Here is a 21,544-nt window from a genome sequence, read left to right as displayed (position 1 = left end):
TGGGCATGTAAAACCCACGGCTGACGAGGGCAGGGGAGTGATCGCCGGTACACAAGGCACGACAATGAGCGGCTCCCGACAGCTTATAGAGAAACCGAATCACATCGGAATGAGAGGGATCCTGAGGCCGTGTAGGTATGGGACTACATGGTTGAAGTAAGGCTTATAAGAATTGTTTGATACTACCTATATCAACAAGATGCATCTTCTTTTTGGTAGCTCATTCCATAAGAACTCCACAGTTAAGCGTGCTTGACTAGGAGCAATTTTGGGATGGGTGACCTACCGGAAAGTTTCCCGGTAAGCATGCGAGTGAGAACAAAACACCCTGAAAAGACTCGCCCTGAAAAGACTCGTGTTGGTTTGTAGGGTCAGTCGGCAATGCTTAAAGTCGTCTGAGATGTTACAAAATTGTGGATGCTCTAAGAGAGTGCCCCTATCATCTTTTCCCAATTTAAAAGGATCAACCTTCAATGTTCAACTTTAATTTTTTTTGAAATCACGGGTGTCTTAAGGATGAAAATGACAATTATCATCTAGCATAAATTGAATGGAGTCCTCCCACGTTGCAAGTTTCTGAGGGAGGTGGTGGAGTTCTTCAATTGGTTTACTGGGAAGAGGATATTTGATTTCAGGAGCGTAAAGATGATCAATACGAGTTTCTGGGATTCTTACGATAAATTGTAGGAACATTGTCTCTTTAATGTCAAACCGTAGATTTTAGTTTACACGGAGGCAACTAAACATAAGAACATTTCCAATAGAGAAATCTTAATTAAAATGAGTATTGAGCCTATTTCAGATAAGGATGGTAACATGAGAGCCAAATACCCCCAAAAAAAAAAAAAACTTTGTGAGAGTTTTGAGCCTAAGTGTAAATGTTGATATTAGTATACAACCTACATACCATCATAAAAATACTATCTGTCAAGATTTATCTCCCAAGTGAATACAAGTTATCCCCAAACCAACTGGTTCATAACTCCCAATAAGGTTATCAAGGGGGGGCAAAAACAAAATTTTCGGTAGCATGAGTAATCAAGGAAAGCAACATCCATGCAAAATATCTACCACAAAAATCAACATCTATAAAAAAATATCTACTGCATAAATGTTTATTATTTGTCGCAAATCAAAACTAACGAAGTCACTCTCAAAAGATAAAAAAGTGAAATCTTGCATCATAACAAAAACATTATCCGTTCAACATTACAAAATAGATTATAAAATAAATACCTTCTGGACCTAAGCCTCTTGAACATTTGTTTATGCATACAATTGTCTCCATCTTTTTATTAAGTTCACATATTAAAATTCATTTTTTTTAATAATTTTTCTAGTTCTTATCAATATAATTTTTCTAGTTCTTATCAATACAAATTTTTAAAAATGTATTGAGGGGGGTCAAGGTGGGCGCTCCGGTGTAAATACCATTGGCAAAAGGACCCATCAATTGACTATTCTGACATCCTTGATCTCACTCAGCCTCTAAACTTTCCCAGTATTCTTTTTCCCTAGCAAACAACTTCACTGCCTTTTTAACCTGTTGATATTAAAGAATTCAAATATGCATCGAGAAAGAAAAAAAATTGAAACAACAGCATTGCTAAAGGCTACATAAACTTTGTTAAGATTTTCAGAACAAAACTTGCCGGGTCTTCTATATCAAACTGGTCAGAAGGCATAGTGCAAAGGCAATGATACAGAAAGAGAACTAGAACAAATTCTTGTACGAATCGAGTGGAAGGAGTCTCACTCATAACTCTAGTCAGGATAGTAAGTAACCCGTCTTTCCCAGCCCCCTGCTGTTTAGAAATCGATATTAAAGATTTAAAATATGCACAAAGAAACGAAAACTGTGAAACTTGAATCAAAAGCATTGCCAACGGCCCCGTAACATTTGCAGAAAAAACTTACCTGGGTTTCTTGATCAGGTAGGTTGTGGGTAGAAGCTGAAGATTTAACCCTTGAATTGCCGGAATGAGTCCTCACATAGCCGTCCCAATAATAAGGAAGAGGCACAGGGGGCTTGCGCCTAAAGAGAAGGTCCACTAGATTGAGTTTGAGCATCAATACAACCAAAGAATGCTCTTCGTCTGTGCTTTCTAGCCAAAATAAGAAAGAATGAAATCACAAATCACTAAAGGACGACATCAATATACTAAAATAATAATGAACAAAATGGGCTCAATATCCCAAGTCTAGAAACAATCCAAACCATCAAGAGCTTGTATGTTCATAAAAACAAAGATTGCATCTTCATGAAAGAAAGATTGCATCTTCATGTGGTGTTAAAGTCAAAATCTAAATCGTGAAAGATAGATGGAGTGCATGTTAACCCAAATTAATTCAACCAACTGCAGAAAATACAGTATATTAATAGTTCAACATGGACAACATTGAGCAAACTTACTTTCGCTTTAAGTTGCCTAATCTTAAAACAATTACAATCTAAGATAAAAACATACATACAATTGGTTGAAATTAAAAAGAGATGATTTGAGTTACCTATTTGATTGCATTTGTACTTCGATGACAATTGGGGAGACACTCGGTTGCTGGCTAGTTCCTTCAAATCCGAACAGCGCAACTAGTATGAAAGAACAAAAGTCTTATACAATTTAATTGACGATGTCGATCAAAATAACAACAACAACAACAACACCAATAATAATAATATTAGTAGTAGTAGTAGTAGTAGTAGTTTACAAGAATTTGAATAATTACAAGAATTTGAGACTCTTTTGTCCAGTTGAAACTTTGTGCATTTCCTGAATACTTAACAGCTATGAGCATGTGGTACCTCAATTATATAATATTTCTTCCGAAGCCAATGCCTCCAAATTTATGTCAAGATAGCTCCAACTTGGACACAATTACATGGACAAATTTGTTTTGATAACGTTTTATGGACAGTTTTTTAACCGTATAGAGCAAACGTTGTTCTTAGAATTTCATTAGAATATTGGTTCTTAGAAACTACAGGAAAGCATTATAAATATTTTGTCTAAATTTTATTTTAAAAAAGTGAGGGTCACTTGAGTTGAAAATCAAAAACAAGGTTCACTGCAGTGATATCGTAAGTTAATTAAAGTTAGTTGCGTGACTAACTTTGTAACAAACCAGTGTGTATCCAATGCTTGTATAAATAACTTGCTGAACAAGCAAGTCTATGTGAGTGTGTGCATTCAATCTAAAAATGAAAAATCAGAATTTTCTCCATCTAACTTTCACCCAGAATTTCTTTAGCTTGAGTGAATTTCTTTGTTAGTATGGAATTAACAAAGTTGTTGAAGTACTAATGTATCATATGGAATGAAGGGACAAGAGCTACATTCTAGTACTCTAGTGTCCAACAGTCACCACATTGTATCTAGATCCCAAATCACACAGGAATTTGAATAATTACAAACAAATGAGGTTGCAGTTTACAAGAGAAATCACCCACAAGAGGGATGATTCATTCTCAGCCTTCTTTTTTTTTTTTTTTTTTGATAACGGATTCATTCTCAGCCTTTGAAAACAAAAGAAGCATGCACAAACACACAAAATTATTGGAAAATTAAAACCCAACGTAACAATTAAGGACAGAAAATTACAAATTGTATCTTTTACTGTTTCATTTGAATGGATTCAACGATAAAGTGAATAGCCATCATGCCATACCTTGACGTCGCGAATAATAGCAGTATGATGAACGATTGATTCATCTTCATTTTCTGTCTCCAATAGCCGAGAATTTTCAGAAGCAACTAGAGGAATGCCCATGACTAGTCCAAACATTTTCAAAACCTTCTCATCATTCCAGTATCTGCATGGGAAGAATCACTTCAGAAATTATTTACCAATTTACACCAGAACAATTTATGGTGAAAATATGGAAATGCCAAAACAATAAAATATGATTTTAAAATTAGTATTTAAACCTCATCATTACAGCAGGACCACCATTCTCTATCTCATCTAAGATAAGTTTCAAACATGGATCTTGGTTGAAGTGTGCCGTTTCCTGTTTACGCTTCCTTCTTAATGATGGATTGGCATAAATTTCAAGCAGGGAAGACATTGATGGGTCCTGTGATAGACATCATATACATTCTAATCAAACAACCAGCAGATGAGTTTACAAACATAACAATGAAATTTTAAGATACCTGCATCAATGCATGACACAGGCGATCAGTCAAGGTCCATAAATCAACATTATTCATGATTTGTGTCATGGCTGAAAGATACTCCTGATCATGAGATTTCGGGAGACCATCCTGTCCAGCCATCTGATTGAATGATGGATATTTTTCTACATGTTCAGCAAATTTCTTGATATTTGGATCCTATGACATATTGATCATATACGTTAGTAATTCAGAGTTCAAAAGTTATCAAATGTTAAAGTTTGTTTCACTTAACTTTAAACTCTTCAATTAATTAACACAGGCTGATTATAAATAAATAGAGCACAAACCAACACATATAAGGCAAATAACACAGGAAAGGAGACAATAGCTTACATAGAGAAGAGATGAGAAATTGAAAGGGTTTACAAAACTTGCCGGGTCTTCTTTATCAAACTGGTCAGAAGGCATGGTGCAAAGGCAATGATACAGAAAGAGAACTAGAACAAATTCTTGTGCGGATCGAGAAAGAGAACTAGAACAAATTCTTGTGCGAATCGAGCGGAAGGAATCTCACTCATAACTCTAGTCAGAATAGTAAGCAACCCGTCACTCCCAGCACCCTGCTGTTTAGAAATTGATATTAAAGATTTAAAATATGCACAAAGACACGAAAATTGTTAAACTTGAATCAAAAGCATTGCTAACGGCCCCATAAACTTTGGTAACATTCAGTCTCACGTCCACTGATTGCTGTGAAGGATGATTTAATTTTGGATTTTTTATTTTTTCTTTTACAAATCTTATTCGGAATATTTGTTCTCTGCTGATCATCTACAAAATCATCAACAAAAAAAAAAGTGTAAATAAATCACATAAGTAAAGGATGGGTGTCTAAAGCAGTGCCCTTTGTATTAACCTATCTAGAGCAACACATCTGATCAAAGGGTGTTTAGTGTCGGACTCTGACACATGTGATCACATTCAATTATATCAATTTTGGCTTAATTGCATGTTTGATCCCTTATGTTTATTTTAGTTTTTAAGTTGTTTTAAAAGTTTCAAGTTGGTCTAAAACAACTTAGGACTAACTTATTCCAATGTGGGTAACGTTTTAGACCAACTTGAAACTTTTTAAAACGTAAAGGGTCAACTTGAAACTTTTAAAACATAAGGGATCAACTTGAAAACTAAAATAAACATAAGGATCAAACATGCAATTAAGCCATCAATTTTTCAAATAATTATGGATGTCGATGTGCCGTGCTTCATATGCAATAACTCGAGCAAAACATCGAAGTCTTTTAGTAATTTAGATCAGACTAGGATTTTTGAAGCAATAGTAAAAAATTAATAATAATCCAATAACGATATCATCGTCTTCGATTATAGATACATACCAGCAGGAAAATCCTTTTGGGAATTGGAAGCCATGAGCGAAGAAATCTAGAAAAAATCGATTAAACAAATTCTAGGTTATACAATAAACTTACAGATTCAAATCGACGGCAAGGAAGAAAAATTAGATTGTAAACCCTTCAATTTTAAAGAACGAAATTTAAAGAATGAGAAATTATTAAGAAGAGTGAAGAAGTTGAAACCTGTATCTTGAAGAGCGATAAGGAAAAGTTTTATTGTGCGGGTTTTGATTTTATAGAGAGAGTGAAAACAAAACCTCAGTCCCCACCGTCTTTATTTTAACTTGGGAAAAGATTTTCACCCCTTAACTTATTAATTTACATTATAAGTTGACCGTAATAATTTTAACTAGGTTTTGCTAACAAGTGCTCTAAGGACATTTAATATTGTTTAAAAAACCCACAAAAAGAAATTATGTCTTGCAAATACAAGTCAAACACATATTAAAGTCATAACCGTACAATTTTCAATGCAAAAGTTGTTACTTTTATATGCTTAAGCAATGCCCTTAGGGCTTTTGTTAGCATTTTCCTTTTAACTAGTGTATTATACTCCCTCCGTCTATACTCGTGAGCTTAGCTTAGTTGATATGGACAATGTATAAAATATACAAGGTCAGGGGTTCAAATCCCTATCACTACAAAAAAATAAAATACTCCATCCATCTCACAATATTAGACGTTTAAGATTTGTGCACAATTATTAAGGTAATGATTAATTGTGTTGATTTCAATGGTAAAATTAGTAGCATTTACTAAAACAACCTTATTAATTGTAGTTAGTGGAGTAGTTAAGTTGAATGAACTTCAATAAAAAAGGGTATAATATGGGGAAAAAAATAAATGTTGCATTGGTATTGTAAAGTGATAATTATTTGGAGAAAAAGAAAAAAATACAAAAGAGACAATAATTGTGAGACAGATGAATTACAATTGTCAAATGATCTTTCCCTTTTTTACATTTAATAATCATAGGATTGATTTCTACCTTTTTCTGGTTTTTATCCTTGTTAAGTACTCCCTCCGTTTTACAACGAGTGTCGTTTAAGGTTTTGTCACACATATTAAAAAATGGAATGAAATAATCATTAGACATAACATTTTTACTAAATTGTTCTTACCTTATAAGAAAAAGACAAACCTAAAGTTGCATTGAAAATTGAGTGAGAGAAAAATTGAAGTATTTATTGAGGGTAAAGTTGAAAGAACAAATTAAAGTTGTATTGGAAATGTAAAATGACATTCATTTTGAAACAGAGAAAGTAAATGACTCAACATTAAAGATGTTCTAAGTCTATCACCTTCTCCCTCTCTCAACCACGTCGTGCTCCTTCCCCTTTACGCAACGAGAAAAAACACATTTTTCTCTGTATTCGTCAATATTTCTTAGGAATGGCAATATGATCCATGAGATCCATATCCATCAAATCCATCCAATAAAAAATCCATCAAATCTATCCATGAAACAAAAGTATTTGTTAATGGATTGGTTTGGATCCATCTATTAAAAACTAGAAAAATGCTCTTCTCCCGACAAGTACACATGATCCTCAACATATTCATTAAATTATAAATCAAGAGTCATTGATATTCTAGTCCCTTTAGTTGTCGCATTTGTAGATGTTGTTAACTAAAAGTGGGGCTAATGGGAAGAAGATCCATGCAAAGAATATGTCGTGTTGGAAGTGTGGAATGTCTGGGCATTTAAAGAGAAATTGTCCAGGTGGAGCAGTTTCTGAAAAAGACTCTGAGGCAAGTGCTAGCAATGTCTCCATTATTTTGGGAGATGATGGTGATCTTATCTAGAAGATAAAATGAGTCCTTATGGTATTTCCACTATACCATGCAAAAGGAAAAGTTATTGATATCTTATGTTTAATATATAGAGTGAGTTAGTTATTTAATTGAATTGTGTTTGTATATGCATAATTTCTTTATACTTGCTAATTGATTTTATCTATCGAAGTTGTTCATATCATATAAATGTTTTGTATATAAACTTGTTTCCTCAACTGAATAACACATAAGCTCAATTCATATATATTATTTATACTCTTAGAAATTACATCAAGCTCGTGGTTCAAACTATTGCAAAAGAATTGATATATTTCATTTTTACGCGATGAGATGCTTGTTCACTTGTGTTTGAAGTATACATTAAGATTGCAACCATTACACGATCACAATCTACTAGAATCATTGTGAAACAAGAATCGTTCACTTGTGGTGAATTGGTATTTGGTAATTATATTTGACATTAATTTTATATGTTAGACAAAAATAATTTTTATAGCGGTATATGTAATAAAAATAATAAAATGTGAACAATATTTAGGGACAAAGGAAGTAATTACAATGTCATTAAAAAAGTTAGTTACGCGCAATTAAATCTATGAACCAATTATTCAAACTTAATTTCTTTTTACGAGATATGTTCTTTTTTCTCATTGTTCTATCATTTTATATTTGCGTATCATTAGTGCAATGAACTTTCATAACACCACATGCACTACATATATTTGCGGTGGGTAATATAATTTGTGAGAATATAATTAACTTTTTATATATTTATAATATTTTTTGTTACATATTTTTTTTGTTCAACTAGCAATAAAACTAGAAAACACATGATATCAATAGCAGTGTGAAGCATCGCGATTGACATGTACAAAACAAAATAGAAACAACAACTCAACTCTGCTTCACTATCCTAGATTGACAATAGTGGTTTTCTCACTATTTACTATACCGATATAGCATTTTTGAAGTTCGGCGCTACAGACCGCTTGCTATCTGGGATTAATAACATAATAATAATAATCTATGATGACCTCCAATCCCTTAATCCTAAGTAAGTTTACCTGAATTACAACTTGTCACGAATTTCCTCCCAGCTGGTCAAGATTTTTGATGAATACAAGTATTGAAATTTGATATGTTACCTTTTGCTTATCATCAGCAATGGGGTGGCACTACAACCCATCAACACCATCAACAACATCATTATCAAAAATAAGAACGGAACCAAAAGCCTCAACAGTGAAATCAACATGAGCAAGTGTATCAATTAAGCTTATCTTTTCCTCATTAATAGCTTCAGTTGGATACGAAAAATAGTTAAGCACACCATCCAAAAGTAGTTGCAGCCCCTTATACTTTAATGCGCACCCATGAAAACCGGTACAAATTTATGTGCTATGGTTGCCCTACAAATTGCATACTCAAGATCAGCTGCTGAGATGAGCTTGTCACTGCTAAAAGTTTCAGCAAGTTTATCGTCCATCTTGGACACGTTTTTATAAGGTCACACCTTTTTCTTGACACCAAGGATTCCATGTTTCTAGGAACTTCTTGACCAACAACCTTTTCACCATTTGAAACATGATAAAAGTAGGCTTTTGATTGCACGCGATTAATAAGTCCCTTAAAACTATCTCCTAGGCCTTTTGGAACTTGTAGTGCAGCACTATGATGCTGAAGCTTGGATCTTGTCTGATCTACAACTTCCCACGGATCTGCTCCCTTGTGGTCAAGATTGTCGACGAACACAAGTCTTGGAAGTTGATATTCCATCATTTGCTTATCAACAGGAATGGACTGGGTTTTCATCCCACCAACACTAGAAAGAACAAGAACTGCATCGTCAAAGGCACACAAAGCATTCTTAACCTCAGTAGTGAAATCAACATGAGCAGGTGTGTCAATCATTGTCATCTTATAGTTTTGTCTCTTGAATAAGGTGACATTTACAAGGATAGAATTGGAAATGGGATTAGACATCCACTTCATTCGAACCTAGCGACCAATCATTTTTTGTTTCAAATGGTTATATATCAATTAGATGTTTAATTGTATGATAGGAAAGAAAAATATGTGAGTATCATTTGTCAATTTGTTAATAATTTTATATTTTTGTTTGTATAACATATATTATATTTTATGATTTTTGTAACGCCCACTTTTTAATAATTATTATTTGAGTGAATTATTGCATTTTATTAGAATATTATTATTATTATTATTATTATTATTATTATTATTATTATTATTATTATTATTATTATTATTATTATTATTAATATTGTTATTATGTTTATATTGGTGGAATATATGTTAATAGTTGATAAATAAGTATTATTCTTAAGTGGGGGAGAAATATTATTATTAGTAGAAATAATTAATTAATAGGGGAAAGAGTAGGATTGTGGAGAGAAGAGCAATTAGGGAAAGAATAAAATATGTAAGTGAGAAAGAAAAATTAGAACGCGTACAACTGAGAAAAGAGGAGAGAAAGAAGAGAAGTAAGAGAGAACCTCAAGAACGAAGAACGCGGCTGTTGGATTTCAGAAAGATAATCTAAGGTAAGGGTGGGACTAACTCTCATTATTAACAAGTTTTGATTCATAGAAAGCGGTCAATTGTTGTAGGGTTAAGGAAATTGGGATTAGGTCAAGAATCATTAGAAATTGGAAGATTTTAAGTGAACCTTGTGTAATTTGATGTAGTAGGATGTTAATTAGCCATAGAAAACGTTTAGACGTTGATTCCTGATGATTTAGAGACTTTGGTAGTGATTTTTGAATGTCTGAGACGTGAAAACAGAAGCCTGCGACAGACTGTTCTGTCATCGCTCGCAACTGCGAGCAGTTTAGCTCGCCACTGCGAGTAACCTTCCCGCTCGCAACTGCGAGTAGTTTCTCTCGCCACTGCGAGTACCCCTTTTAGCTCGCCACTGCGAGAAATGTTGTGCACAACTGCGAGCTTCCCTGATGAGCTCGCCATTGCGAGTAGAGTAGCCCGCCACTGCGAGTTAGTGCAGTACAGACCTGCTGTTTCGCAAATTGTGGCCGTTTTGACTTGTTTCTTGATAGGTTAGGTTCTGATGTATAAATGAAATATGTTGTTGATTTAATTGTTGTTCCAGTAGATGCTGTTTGATATGATGATATCCTTGTGAATATTGGTTAATGAATTTAACATTAAAAATGAAGTTGTTGCATTTAGAGTTGTGTTGTTGCATAGTCGGCGATGGGGGCTTTATGCCTGACAGGTTCTTTATGACCTTAGCGACGGGGGCTTAATGCCCGACAGGTCCAAATATGACCTTAGCGAAGGGGGCTTAATGCCCTGGTGGTACCACATGCATGTTGAAGTTGTCTAAGTTGTTGTTGGAGTTGTTGTTGCATTGTAGAGTCATCGTAACTTAAAATAAATGACGAATGTTGTGATGATGTTGCTGTCTTGCTGTTGTTGTTGTTGTCCTAACATTAATAAATGATGTAAACGATACGTTATAAAGATGAATATGTTACTATTGGGTAATTACGAAGCTGTTGACTGCCTAATCTTGTTAAATGAAGATAAAATGGTGATATTAATGTTAGATATATGTTGTTGATTATCTTTTTATGAATTATTACTTGTCATTAATGAATGTGAAATCTCACCCCTTCTGCTTGAAAATGTTGCCCTTCGTATGGGTAACTTGCAGGTAACCAGGACTAGCTGTGTTCGTGAGTAGACTCCTCACATCGTGTCTAGGATGCTCTGATACGTAACGAGATGGGGATTGTCTGATGCTTGTTTTTCCTTGTTACGTATTTTATTTTAATAATGTTGAAATATTTTATGAAGACTAATTGAGATGTTAAGTTGTGGCCTTTTAATGCCAAGGATTTTATGAGATGATGTAAACTAAATTCCGCTGCATTTGATTATTGAATTTTATAAAGACAAGTTGCTTAAATAAATAGTATTCCTATTACTATAATTGTTGGAAATGATGTATGTGATGCTCCGTTATGATGATAAACTCTGATAATTTTTATGAAATTTTTAAGTTGGGAAAACAGGGTGTTACAATTTTTATTTTTATAAAGTATTTCGAGCTCGTTTGCTCTCTTGCGTTTTGAATATACAACAAAGTTGCAAACATTATAGCATCACAACATTCTTTAATTGCTTTAATTGCTACCTATAGTAATAAGTACAACAACTTATAATTTTTTATACAACAAAGTTAGAGAAAGCTACTTGTTTGTAGGGGATTCAATTGAGATTTTATTTCAACCGATAATTATTATTTTACATTAAATATACTTTAATTTTTAAAAGTTAGTTATGTGCAATTAAATTTACGAACCAATTATTCAAACTTGTTTTTTTTCCTTAAAAAAGATATGATATTTTTATCTTGTTGTTTTATCATTCTATATTTGTTTTGTATCATTAGTGCAATAGACTTTTATAATACCGCATGTACTACATATTTATGTGGTGGATAGCATAATTATCTTTTTTTACGTATCATTGTTATATATACAACATTTTTAGTTGCATATATCGATAACAACACATTTGTGATGGTGGACAATCCAAGGAGGATTATCATACAATACTTCAAAATAATTTCCTTTGACGTCATTGCAATTTTTTCTACGAGTGTCAGATATTGAGATTAACACGCAGTGACTTTTAGAGAGAAGATTTTTACCATTGTTTATGTTTTACAAAATCTTGTAGCATGAGCATATGTCATATGAATCATGATATATAGTCAATTGGATGATTAATAGATAGAAAAGAAGAATATTGGAGTATACAACAAGCTTGCAAGCATTATAACATCACAACATTCTTTAATCGCTAGCTATAGAAATAAGTACAACAACTTATAATTTTCTATAAAACAAAGTTAGAGAAAGCTACTTGTTTGCCTGGGATTCAATTGAGATTTTATTTCAACTTATAATTGTTATTTTACATTAAAAGTATCAAAAATTACAATTTGATTTATGTATGTAAATCATGCATTTATTATTGTTGACAACTATTGAGAAAGCTCAAAGATCCAATAATGAATAGTCTTAGTTGAAATAGAAAAAAAGAAGCCACAAGTAGGATCAATTTACCGGTAAGTTTAGGATGACCACTTTTTTGAATCACTGCCTAGAGGAATAAAATCAATAACTGTCCACTTTCTTCTGTACGACAATCTTAAAGATATCTATTAGTTTTTGGGGACTCAAATTCTATTTCAACTTGTAACTACTACTTTACACTAAATATTCCTTTATCTTTCATTTGCTCTAAAATTTATTTTTTATTCGTATCTTAAAAGGTATGAGCGATTAAAGTTGTGGTGTATCCTGCAAATCAAATTGTTATGCACCAAAGTGAGCGTCCCACATGCTTTTACATTGTAATAAATGGTTCGGTGGTGAGTTACTTTTTATCTTTTTTTTCAATTTCAATTTCAATTAAGTTTTAAAATTTCGTATGGGTTTAATTATATATATAATATTTTGATGCTTTTTCTGATTAAAACATTTTTTAAAGATGATAACAATTGTCTCATCCTTTTTTACCATCTCACATTTTATCTTATTTTGTCAATAAGATTTCATATTTCTTGAAGATGGGGTTGAAAGTAAGTTTCTTTATTTATTAGTACACATATATTTTGAATAAGTATTGTATTATGAATGAATTGAATCATTAATATAATTTTAGATAGTCTAAAGAGTTGTAGCTGAAGGGGTTTTTCGTGAGAGTTGTGTGCTTATTAATATGCCACAACTTTTCACAGTCAAAACTAGGAAAGAATGTCAAATTGGTAAAATGGACTGTAAGGAGCTCTTTGACATTGTTCGAGCCAAAGCCGAGGAAGGATCCAAAATCATGAATAACGTCATTTGATATGCGTAATATAGAAACCAAATTTATTTATTTTATTTTGTAAATCACATGTTATTTAGCTTAAGTTGTTTATCATGCATTCTTTGTTAAAGATTAACTTTTCCATTTCATAAAAAAAGATATTTTATTGCAACCACAATACTTTTGTTATGCCCCGGTAAAGTATGTAAAAAGAGTTTTCGAAAGGAAAAGTGCAAGACTTACAAATTGATTTATGTATGTAAAACATGTATTTATTATGATTTGCAGTCATTGCGTGAGCTCAACAATGATGATACAATGAAAAAAGTTTTGATAGAAATAGAAAAAAGGAAGTCATGGTTCGGATCGCTTTTCCAGTTAGTTTAAGGTTCGCTCTAGACAGAAGAAACAATTTATTGTTTCATCGACTCATGAAAGATCATCCTAATTCAAATGCAGTGGTCAGTGTGGGGCGAACAACTCTGGTGAGTAAATAGACGTGCTTTAGATTTTTTTTTGGTTATATATATAATGTATGATATTAACTGCTAATTAATTAATTGTTCCTACAAATTCAGCATATTGTAGTGTGGCATGGAGACCATGATAAGGTTCAGCTTATCTATTCTTATTGATATTGGAGCTGATCCCAATATAACAGGTAGTTACTTTATTATATACTTGACTACTGTATTGTATGAAGTAATTTATAGATGAGTTTGTTCAATATGTGCAATAGACTAACCAATTTGAAAAAATGAATATACACATTAACCTGTTTGAAGAAATGTTTAGTTATGGCTTTTAATTATGACAATCACTGCTACGTTAGAATTTCCAAGTTATTATTAACCATTTAGATACTATGAACACATACAATTTTACTTTGACTTATTTGTCAGAGAACAATCACATATTATTCGTATTTGTTTTGTTTACTCCCATTTTTTCAAATAAATTTATGTATAATCATTAATTTCTTTACTTTGAATGAAAAAGAAAACCACATTTTGATATATTTAATTTGAATTCATATTCAAATGACAACGTGCCACTGTGGAATGTCATGCTTCGTGGGCATCAACATATTATAAACCGGTTGACAGATTTTGAGGCTGCAAGCAGGCAATGTTGGAAATACACATGTGTGCCACTATGAGATGTTTCTAATCCATTATAGTTTCATGTTTTAGGATACAAGAGCAAAACATACAAGGGCAAGAGCAAGGGCATGACGATTGATGTCGATGCTTGGCTTAGGATATTACTTGACTTCGGATATTACTCTTGTTATTTAATACTTTTGTAAATTTTATAGGAACAAACTTTATGTAATCTTTTAATGTTGTTGCACCTATGACTTATTAATTGTTAATTTTCAGGGCAAGAGTAATCTTTTTCTAACAATCAATGTTAATATTATTAATTGTTAATTTTTAAGTGTGGAAATCAATTATTTATCTTCTTATCACTTTACTCTTTAACAACACATTAGGTTCCTTATCAATGTGGCTTTGGTATTGTGATGCAGTTACATTTAGGCTCTATGACTTGAATGACAATGGCTTTATAGAGCGAGAAGAGGTAAATATTATTGAATGTTGTTATTTGTTTGTTCATAGACCCTTAATAAAAATGAATTAAATTAAATCTATTATAAATTTTTTCCAAAGTGATAGTGATAACTTTGGTTGTCCTCCTTCTAATTTTATAGGTGAAGCACATGGTTGTTGCAACTTTTGACGAGCTTGAACTTGGTGTTACTGATAAGGCAATAGAAGCAAATCTAGACAAGGTGTTATGTTTGTGATTTTTTTTCTTTCTTTTCTTCACAAATTTCTTGACTAGAAGCATATCTATACAATTTTGAAGAAATAAATCGCTCTTAATATAAGTTATACTAATTGTAACCTCTTGTTTTTTTCTTCTCTATAAATTATTAAAATTGAATAAAATAATTAATTAGTTTGGTATTGTATATATTTTTCTGGCCAGACATTCTTGGATATGGACCAGAACAAAGATGGTCAAATAGAGATTGATGAGTGGCGAAGCTTTGTTACTCAAAATCCAAATATGATTAAATTCATGACTATACTCGGCCTACGGTATGTGCAAGATTATTTTTATGAATATACTTTTTTTATATATACATGTTGATGTTGATGTTGAAACTATAGTATAATTTACTTGGTTGTTATTGTCATTAATTAATGCAGGGAGGTAACAACCTATTTCCCAAGTTTTATATGTAATACAACCATGAATGGTGATCAACTAATTGGATGCTCAACTTCAACTGTGGGGCATGCTCAACCTCATGCTCAACTTGAATGCTCAACTTCAACCGCGCGCAATGCTCAACCTGGATGCTCAACTTCAGCCGCGCCTGATGCTCAAGCTGGATGCTCAACTTCAGTGGATCATGGTCAACCTGAATGCGCAATTTCAACCGCGCGTGATGCTCAACCTGGATGCTCAACTTCAGTGGATCATGGTCAAACTAAATGCTAAACTTCATCCGCGCATGATCCTGGATGCTCAACTTCAACCGCACGTCGATGATGCTCCACTTCCTTGAGAGCACAAAAAGAATTAGATGCATTGAGAGTTTTTGTCTTTTGAAAAAGGCATATTGAGTAGCTTCTTGAAAAGCTTTTTGTACATGAATCCCTCTTCCAATCTCTATGTGTGCCTTGTGTTTTGATTTTTCTAATTCTTATAAGTGTCCGTGAGTTACATATAGCTCTCTGCGTTTATTTTTCTGTGTTTCTTCTGCTATATATATATATATATATATATATATATATATATATATATATATATATATATATATATATATATCCTTATAACTTCATACTACTACTAGGTTTTTGGCCTGAGTATTACACTTTTGGTCTCCCATAGTTTGTGTCATCCACAACTTTCGTTCCTTTTTTAGAAAACTACAATTTTGGTGTACTTTTTTTGAAAAAAGGGAGAAGTCTGCCTGCATGTGATGAAATTTGGACATAAGCTTGATAGTGTGACATGAAATGTTTATGTGACACGTGAGTGAAATATACATTGTCATTTAGGTATATAGGCAAGTAATTTTTTTTTTAGTTTTCTATTCTTTTTTTGTTAAAAAAACTGGTTAGTTAAAATCAAAAGAAGCTAGGTGGATATTGTATATTATATCCGCCTAGTTATTCTAGTCATGTACCACATGGTCAAAATTATGTCCCAATTTCACATAGGGTCAAAATGTATCAAAAATCTTTCTAACTAAAGTGGGTCTCATGTTTAGTTATCATATCTTTAAGACTAAAATATGCTTTTGGTCCCTGTAAATATAGCGAGTTTGAGTTTTGGTCTCTAATAATTTTTTTTTTGAAATTCATCCCTGCAAAATATTTTGTTTTTTAAAATAGTCTCTGAACCCACTTTCTTGCTTGTTTGGCACCGTTTTGCTTAGATGGCACTTGTTGACTGTATTAAACGGTAAATGTGGCATTTAATTTGATTTAAATAAATTAATAAATAAAAAAAAGTTTTTATTTATTTTTATATTAGTTTTTGTGTGTTTTAAAATCATTAAAATAAAATGGGGAAGAAGAAAGCTTTGAAACCCATTAAAACGTTCTTCTCTTCTCATAATTCCAGAAATTACTCCATTCCCTTTTTAACCAAAATCCATATTCTTCAGTCAATCCTGAATATCATTTAAATCTTCCCCAATTCATTACCAAAAATCTTCAAAACCTCAATCTCAATCTCCAAAAAAAAATTCACGACTCTCTCTTTGACTTCTCAATGGTCCTACAACTTCATCACCACTGCCCACCTTCGTTCCTTCCTGTTGTCAAATTCTGCATTTTTTTTTGTTTCACACCTTCATTCCTTGTTCTACAAAAAAGAAACATTGTTGATGGTGGGTCACATCCAGATCTCAACCAGTTGAACATTTTTTCTTCTCTTTGAATATTTGAAATATGTGTTGTGTTGTTTTAGATTCTGATTGGTTCAGTTAAGTCGGCGAGGGTGAATTTTGGAAGAAAGAAACGCTGGGTAATTAAATCTTGGAAGCTATTGGAAGTGAGAGTAGAGTCAGGAGCAGAAAACGTACATATTCGACTTGAGAGCTATGAAGCATGGACTCCGACACGGACACCTGACACGACACTGACACGGACACATCGACACCGCTAATGTAAAAAATATAGGACACCGACACCGCTACATATATGTTAATTTATTTAAACTCGGTCTAAAATGAAAACTAAAATACATATATAAACATCTAACTTGAGCAATTTATTTAATTAGAAAAAGTTCTACAACGTCCTAGCTCAACTGGCAAAATGCCGAAATTGTTAGGCCGAATACCATGACCGGGGTTCGAACCTCGGTACCTCCACTTATATGTGTGAGTTTATAATAACTTTGTCATTTCGTCTATCTACCAAAAACAAAGTTCTACAACAAGATTTTCATCTACTATAAAAAAATTGTTAGCGATGCAGCTTCTTAATGTATTGTATTCCGTTCATGTGCAACTTTATGTGAAAAAAAAAAAAGTTAAAATTAAATTTTGAAGGCAAAATTAATTACACTCAAGAACATTCAAACATATATTTACACATCTAGAATCAGCTGATGCAAAGTGTAACAAAAAGATAAACTGATATTGTCTTATATGTTCAATTTTCATAGCATTATATCTAACTTCTAAGAAACCATTTTTTGTCAAACTTGGTTGAATTTGGAAGTATCCAACTTCATGTCAATTTTCTTGGTAGTTGGTACCCTCACCAGTTAAAACCTACAGCTGACCAACTGAAGGAAGCAATGGGATGCATCTTATGCAATAATTGATTGAATGAAATTAATTATAATCAGACAAAATTTAATTCACCATCTAGTTATTCTAGTGCAAATATCTTTCAAACGAGAAAATTTTAAATGGTGATATTTTTTTCACCGACTGGTCTATCAACTTTTGTTATAGTTACATTACACAGACTTGTGTTAATTTTAAGAACTTTAATTGCCTATATTCAACTTTTTTTGCATCTGCTGCCAGCCAGGAAGATAAACTCCTTCTGGGAGGATGGACTTGCAGCAGAAGGTTTTAAATTTTAATTCTGATATACAATAAAAAACAAGCAGTGCCAATTCTGATATACATAATTCCTTTTACTGGTCATGGCAGATACTTTCCTACACTTTCATGGCAGATCGATGCAGATTAGAGACTTAACTCTAATCAGCTCAATAGTAGCTTACTTATTTACCATGTATCCTAAGTTAAGCACTTCCACATTTCAATGTCAATAGTAATAATCACAAAACAACGCACCTCTATTTATCTCAAGACGAAGCTCTACCAATTAATTGGCCAAATTCAACAATCGATTTTAAAACAATGGCAAAGTTTTAATGCTTTAGGTAGCTCTCATTGTTTTTGCATTGAAGCAAAAATGGTATATAATATAACTAAGCCCCATTCAAACCTTCATCTGGCCTAAATAATGCAACAAGGGGATTCAAGGAAGCAAATCTAATTAAACCAATCTGATAAAAATAGTTACAAACTGACTAAAGGTTCTCCAATCTGATAACCGCCAAGCAAGTCTAATTAAATCTTCAATTCTGGTAACACATCAACACTCACAGTGGAGTGAATTACAAACACCTAGAACAAGCAATCTAAGCCATAAAAAGTTCAGTACATAAAAAATCATTGAACAATAAGGAAACCAGAAAAATATTATTCCAAATCAAAGTCAGTACATTACATTCGTTTAGCAGTTCATGTCCCAAAAAACAACCTTCGTTTAGCAGCCTAATACTGTACATTCAAAAGAAAAGTCAACCTCAATGGGAAAATATAAAATCTATAAATAAATCAAAGTCATGACAGTGAAAGCCAAACAAGTAGAAGTAAAGATATTTTCTCTTCTCTTTCGGTTTGATTTATCTTCAGAGAAAAAGTATAATGGAGTAAAAGATATTTTCCAAGTAAAAGTATAATGGAGTAAAGATATTTTCTCTTCTCTTCCCTGAAAGTATATTCTTTTGTAGTAAATTTTTTACTCCATTATACTTTTACTTGGAAGACAATGTTTTTGGCTTAATATCCTTCACCATCAATGATTTTATCATGCTATCAATATTTATTTTCCTTATACCAGATTCACATTAATCTGCACGTTTACTCTCTATAATGGAATTTAAACTAGAGTTCTTCATAATACTTTTATATGCAATTACAGACTATCCACAAGTTTGAAACTGCAAAGGTATGTGTAAATTTCAGTATATTTTAAAAACTTCCCTTCAGCATCTTTAACACGTCTATGTACAACCTACTTAATTAGTTCATGCTTGAAAAGTTAGAACTGCCACAAGCAATTCTTAGTTTTTCAAGCAGTGGTTCATGTGGCTGCACTTCAGCCGCCTTCATCTGATACACAAACTTAACAGCTTCAATATACAAACCATTTTGTATGTAACCCATAAGCATGGCATTCAAACTATCGACATTTCTTTCATTTCGTGTCGTTTCAAATACCAGTTCTGCATATCTTAGTAATCCACTTCTTCCATACATGGCTATCAAACTGCACTGCACATAACTATCTGAGTCCAATCCAAGTTTAATCGCATCTGCATGAACCTGTTCACCGCAGCTTCCATGATTCTGCATCCTTCCACAAGCCTTGAGAACACTAGAAAACGTAAAACTGTCCTTCTTTACCCCTACCTTTCCCATCTCCTTGAAATCACCAAGAGCCTCAGAGAAATGCCTTTCCCTACAACAACTAACAATTTTCGCAGTCCAAGTCAACGTGTTATGCCGCGATACTTTATTAAAAACAACGTTTGCATCTTCCAAACACTTGAACCTCCCGTAAAATCTAATCAAAGAGCTACTAATAAGCACATGGTCACAAGCACCCAACTTCAATAAACATCCATGAACTTGCATTCCTAGAGGTACATTCACAGTGCAAGCAAAAGCCGTTAGAAGACAAGACCAAATCCACGGAGGAAAAGAAAACCCCGTCACACCCAATTGACATAACATCCCGAGAAAAACATCTATAGCATTGTCATACTCAGCATTTTCATAATAAGCAACAAACAAGATAGCCCAAGAATGAAAATCCCTCACAGACATTAAATCAAACACACGGTGTGCATTTTCCAACAAACCGCACGAAACAAACATGATAAGAATCCGATTGAGCAATGTCAATGGGGGTTCAATGCCACTAGTTATGATGTGTGTATGCAAGTCAATGGCAGTTTCTTGGTCACCGGAAAGAGTGCATTCCTTGACCAATGAGGTGTAAATGTCAATGGATATGGGAAAGTGAAGAGCGTCCATCAAGGGTAAGATGTGTGAGGTTGTGGCACATTTTCTTTTTCTCTTGTTCTTCTTCGGAGAAGTAATGGGTTGTGAAGAAGGGTGGTGACGAGGGAAATTGTGAAGGAGGGAGAGGTTTTTAGGTTTGGGATTGCGATGAGGTAAACGAAGAAGGTGAGGTTGGTGGTTGGAAGAAGGAGAGGTTGTTGAAGTGGTGTATGCGTTGCGGCGGCGGGTGGGTGGTGCCGGTGGTGGTGGAGCAACGATGGCTTCCATCTCGACTTCAACTGGACAGAGACAGACAACAAATCGCACAAAATGTTTTCTAGTCATCATCGTTTTTTCCTTTTCTGGAAACTGCCACCTTTGTGTACATTTTCGTTTGAATTTAAATTTTCATATTCATTTTCTTTTCAATTTAATTTAATTTTGTTATGAATTTTAAACCTAAATACATTTTTTGTCTTCTATTTTTCTTACTCAGAATTTCAATCTTTAATCTCTATGGTCAAATTTGATGCCTAGCACTTTTAAAATGTTTTACTTTTTTCTTCAACAAAAAAAATTTAGATTGATTTTTATGATGTCTATGAAATGTTTATGTAACAATTGATTCGACATTTTTGTTCAATAAAAATCCATGTAGACAACGCATCGAACTTGATTATTTTGTGATATAAATTAATGAATGTCTTACGGCGTAAAAATTAATTATTTTAAGTGAAAATCAATTTAGATAGTGTTGCATCATCAGTTCGGCTGTCACAAAAATATCTCATTTGTCATATCATTAAAATTCAATCTTAAAATGCATAGATGGAAAAGGTCAAATATTCAATTTTCCTTTAAATTTTTATTGTAGTTTCTATGATATTTTTTCTTCTACGTTAAAACCTTGTTAGAAGATGATGCAAGAGGCGTTAGTTCTTATCGTTTAGTTTCTTAATTTAATTCTTTTGATCCTCAACAAAAAAAAATAATTTGAGAGACCAACATTG

At 32.9% G+C, this 21,544-nt stretch overlaps 2 protein-coding genes across 27 annotated transcripts; both read right to left on the bottom strand.

The window, feature by feature from the left end:
• Positions 1-1,161: 1,161 nt before the first annotated feature.
• LOC146920395 (ankyrin repeat domain-containing protein 2A-like) lies at positions 1,162-5,779 on the bottom strand. 26 transcript variants are annotated; one of them, XM_085713808.1, is made up of 10 exons: positions 5,717-5,779; positions 5,516-5,561; positions 4,512-4,949; positions 4,155-4,334; positions 3,927-4,075; positions 3,667-3,811; positions 2,509-2,590; positions 1,918-2,105; positions 1,653-1,805; positions 1,162-1,543 (listed from the first exon to the last, which is right to left on the bottom strand). In XM_085713808.1, exons 3-10 carry the CDS (start codon positions 4,584-4,586, stop codon positions 1,478-1,480), a joined length of 1,038 nt encoding a protein of 345 aa, XP_085569934.1. In that variant the 5' UTR covers positions 4,587-4,949; positions 5,516-5,561; positions 5,717-5,779; the 3' UTR covers positions 1,162-1,477. The 26 variants fall into 26 exon arrangements, with proteins under 26 accessions (XP_085569934.1, XP_085569942.1, XP_085569951.1 ...); XM_085713816.1 differs by having other exon boundaries at positions 1,653-1,802; XM_085713825.1 differs by having other exon boundaries at positions 1,918-2,096.
• A 13,570-nt stretch (positions 5,780-19,349) lies between these two features.
• Positions 19,350-20,910, bottom strand: LOC146920394 (Tetratricopeptide repeat (TPR)-like superfamily protein). The gene has a single exon (XM_085713785.1). It carries the CDS (start codon positions 20,880-20,882, stop codon positions 19,551-19,553), a length of 1,332 nt encoding a protein of 443 aa, XP_085569911.1. The 5' UTR covers positions 20,883-20,910; the 3' UTR covers positions 19,350-19,550.
• Between the last annotated feature and the right edge of the window lie 634 nt (positions 20,911-21,544).

The sequence above is a fragment of the Medicago sativa genome, chromosome 5 (assembly GCF_051527215.1).
Source record: "Medicago sativa cultivar Bolivia chromosome 5, Bolivia_mono, whole genome shotgun sequence".
Lineage (NCBI taxonomy): Eukaryota > Viridiplantae > Streptophyta > Magnoliopsida > Fabales > Fabaceae > Medicago > Medicago sativa.
The sequence above is the reverse complement of the archived record's forward strand: the minus strand, read 5'-3'. Positions and strand labels throughout refer to the sequence as shown.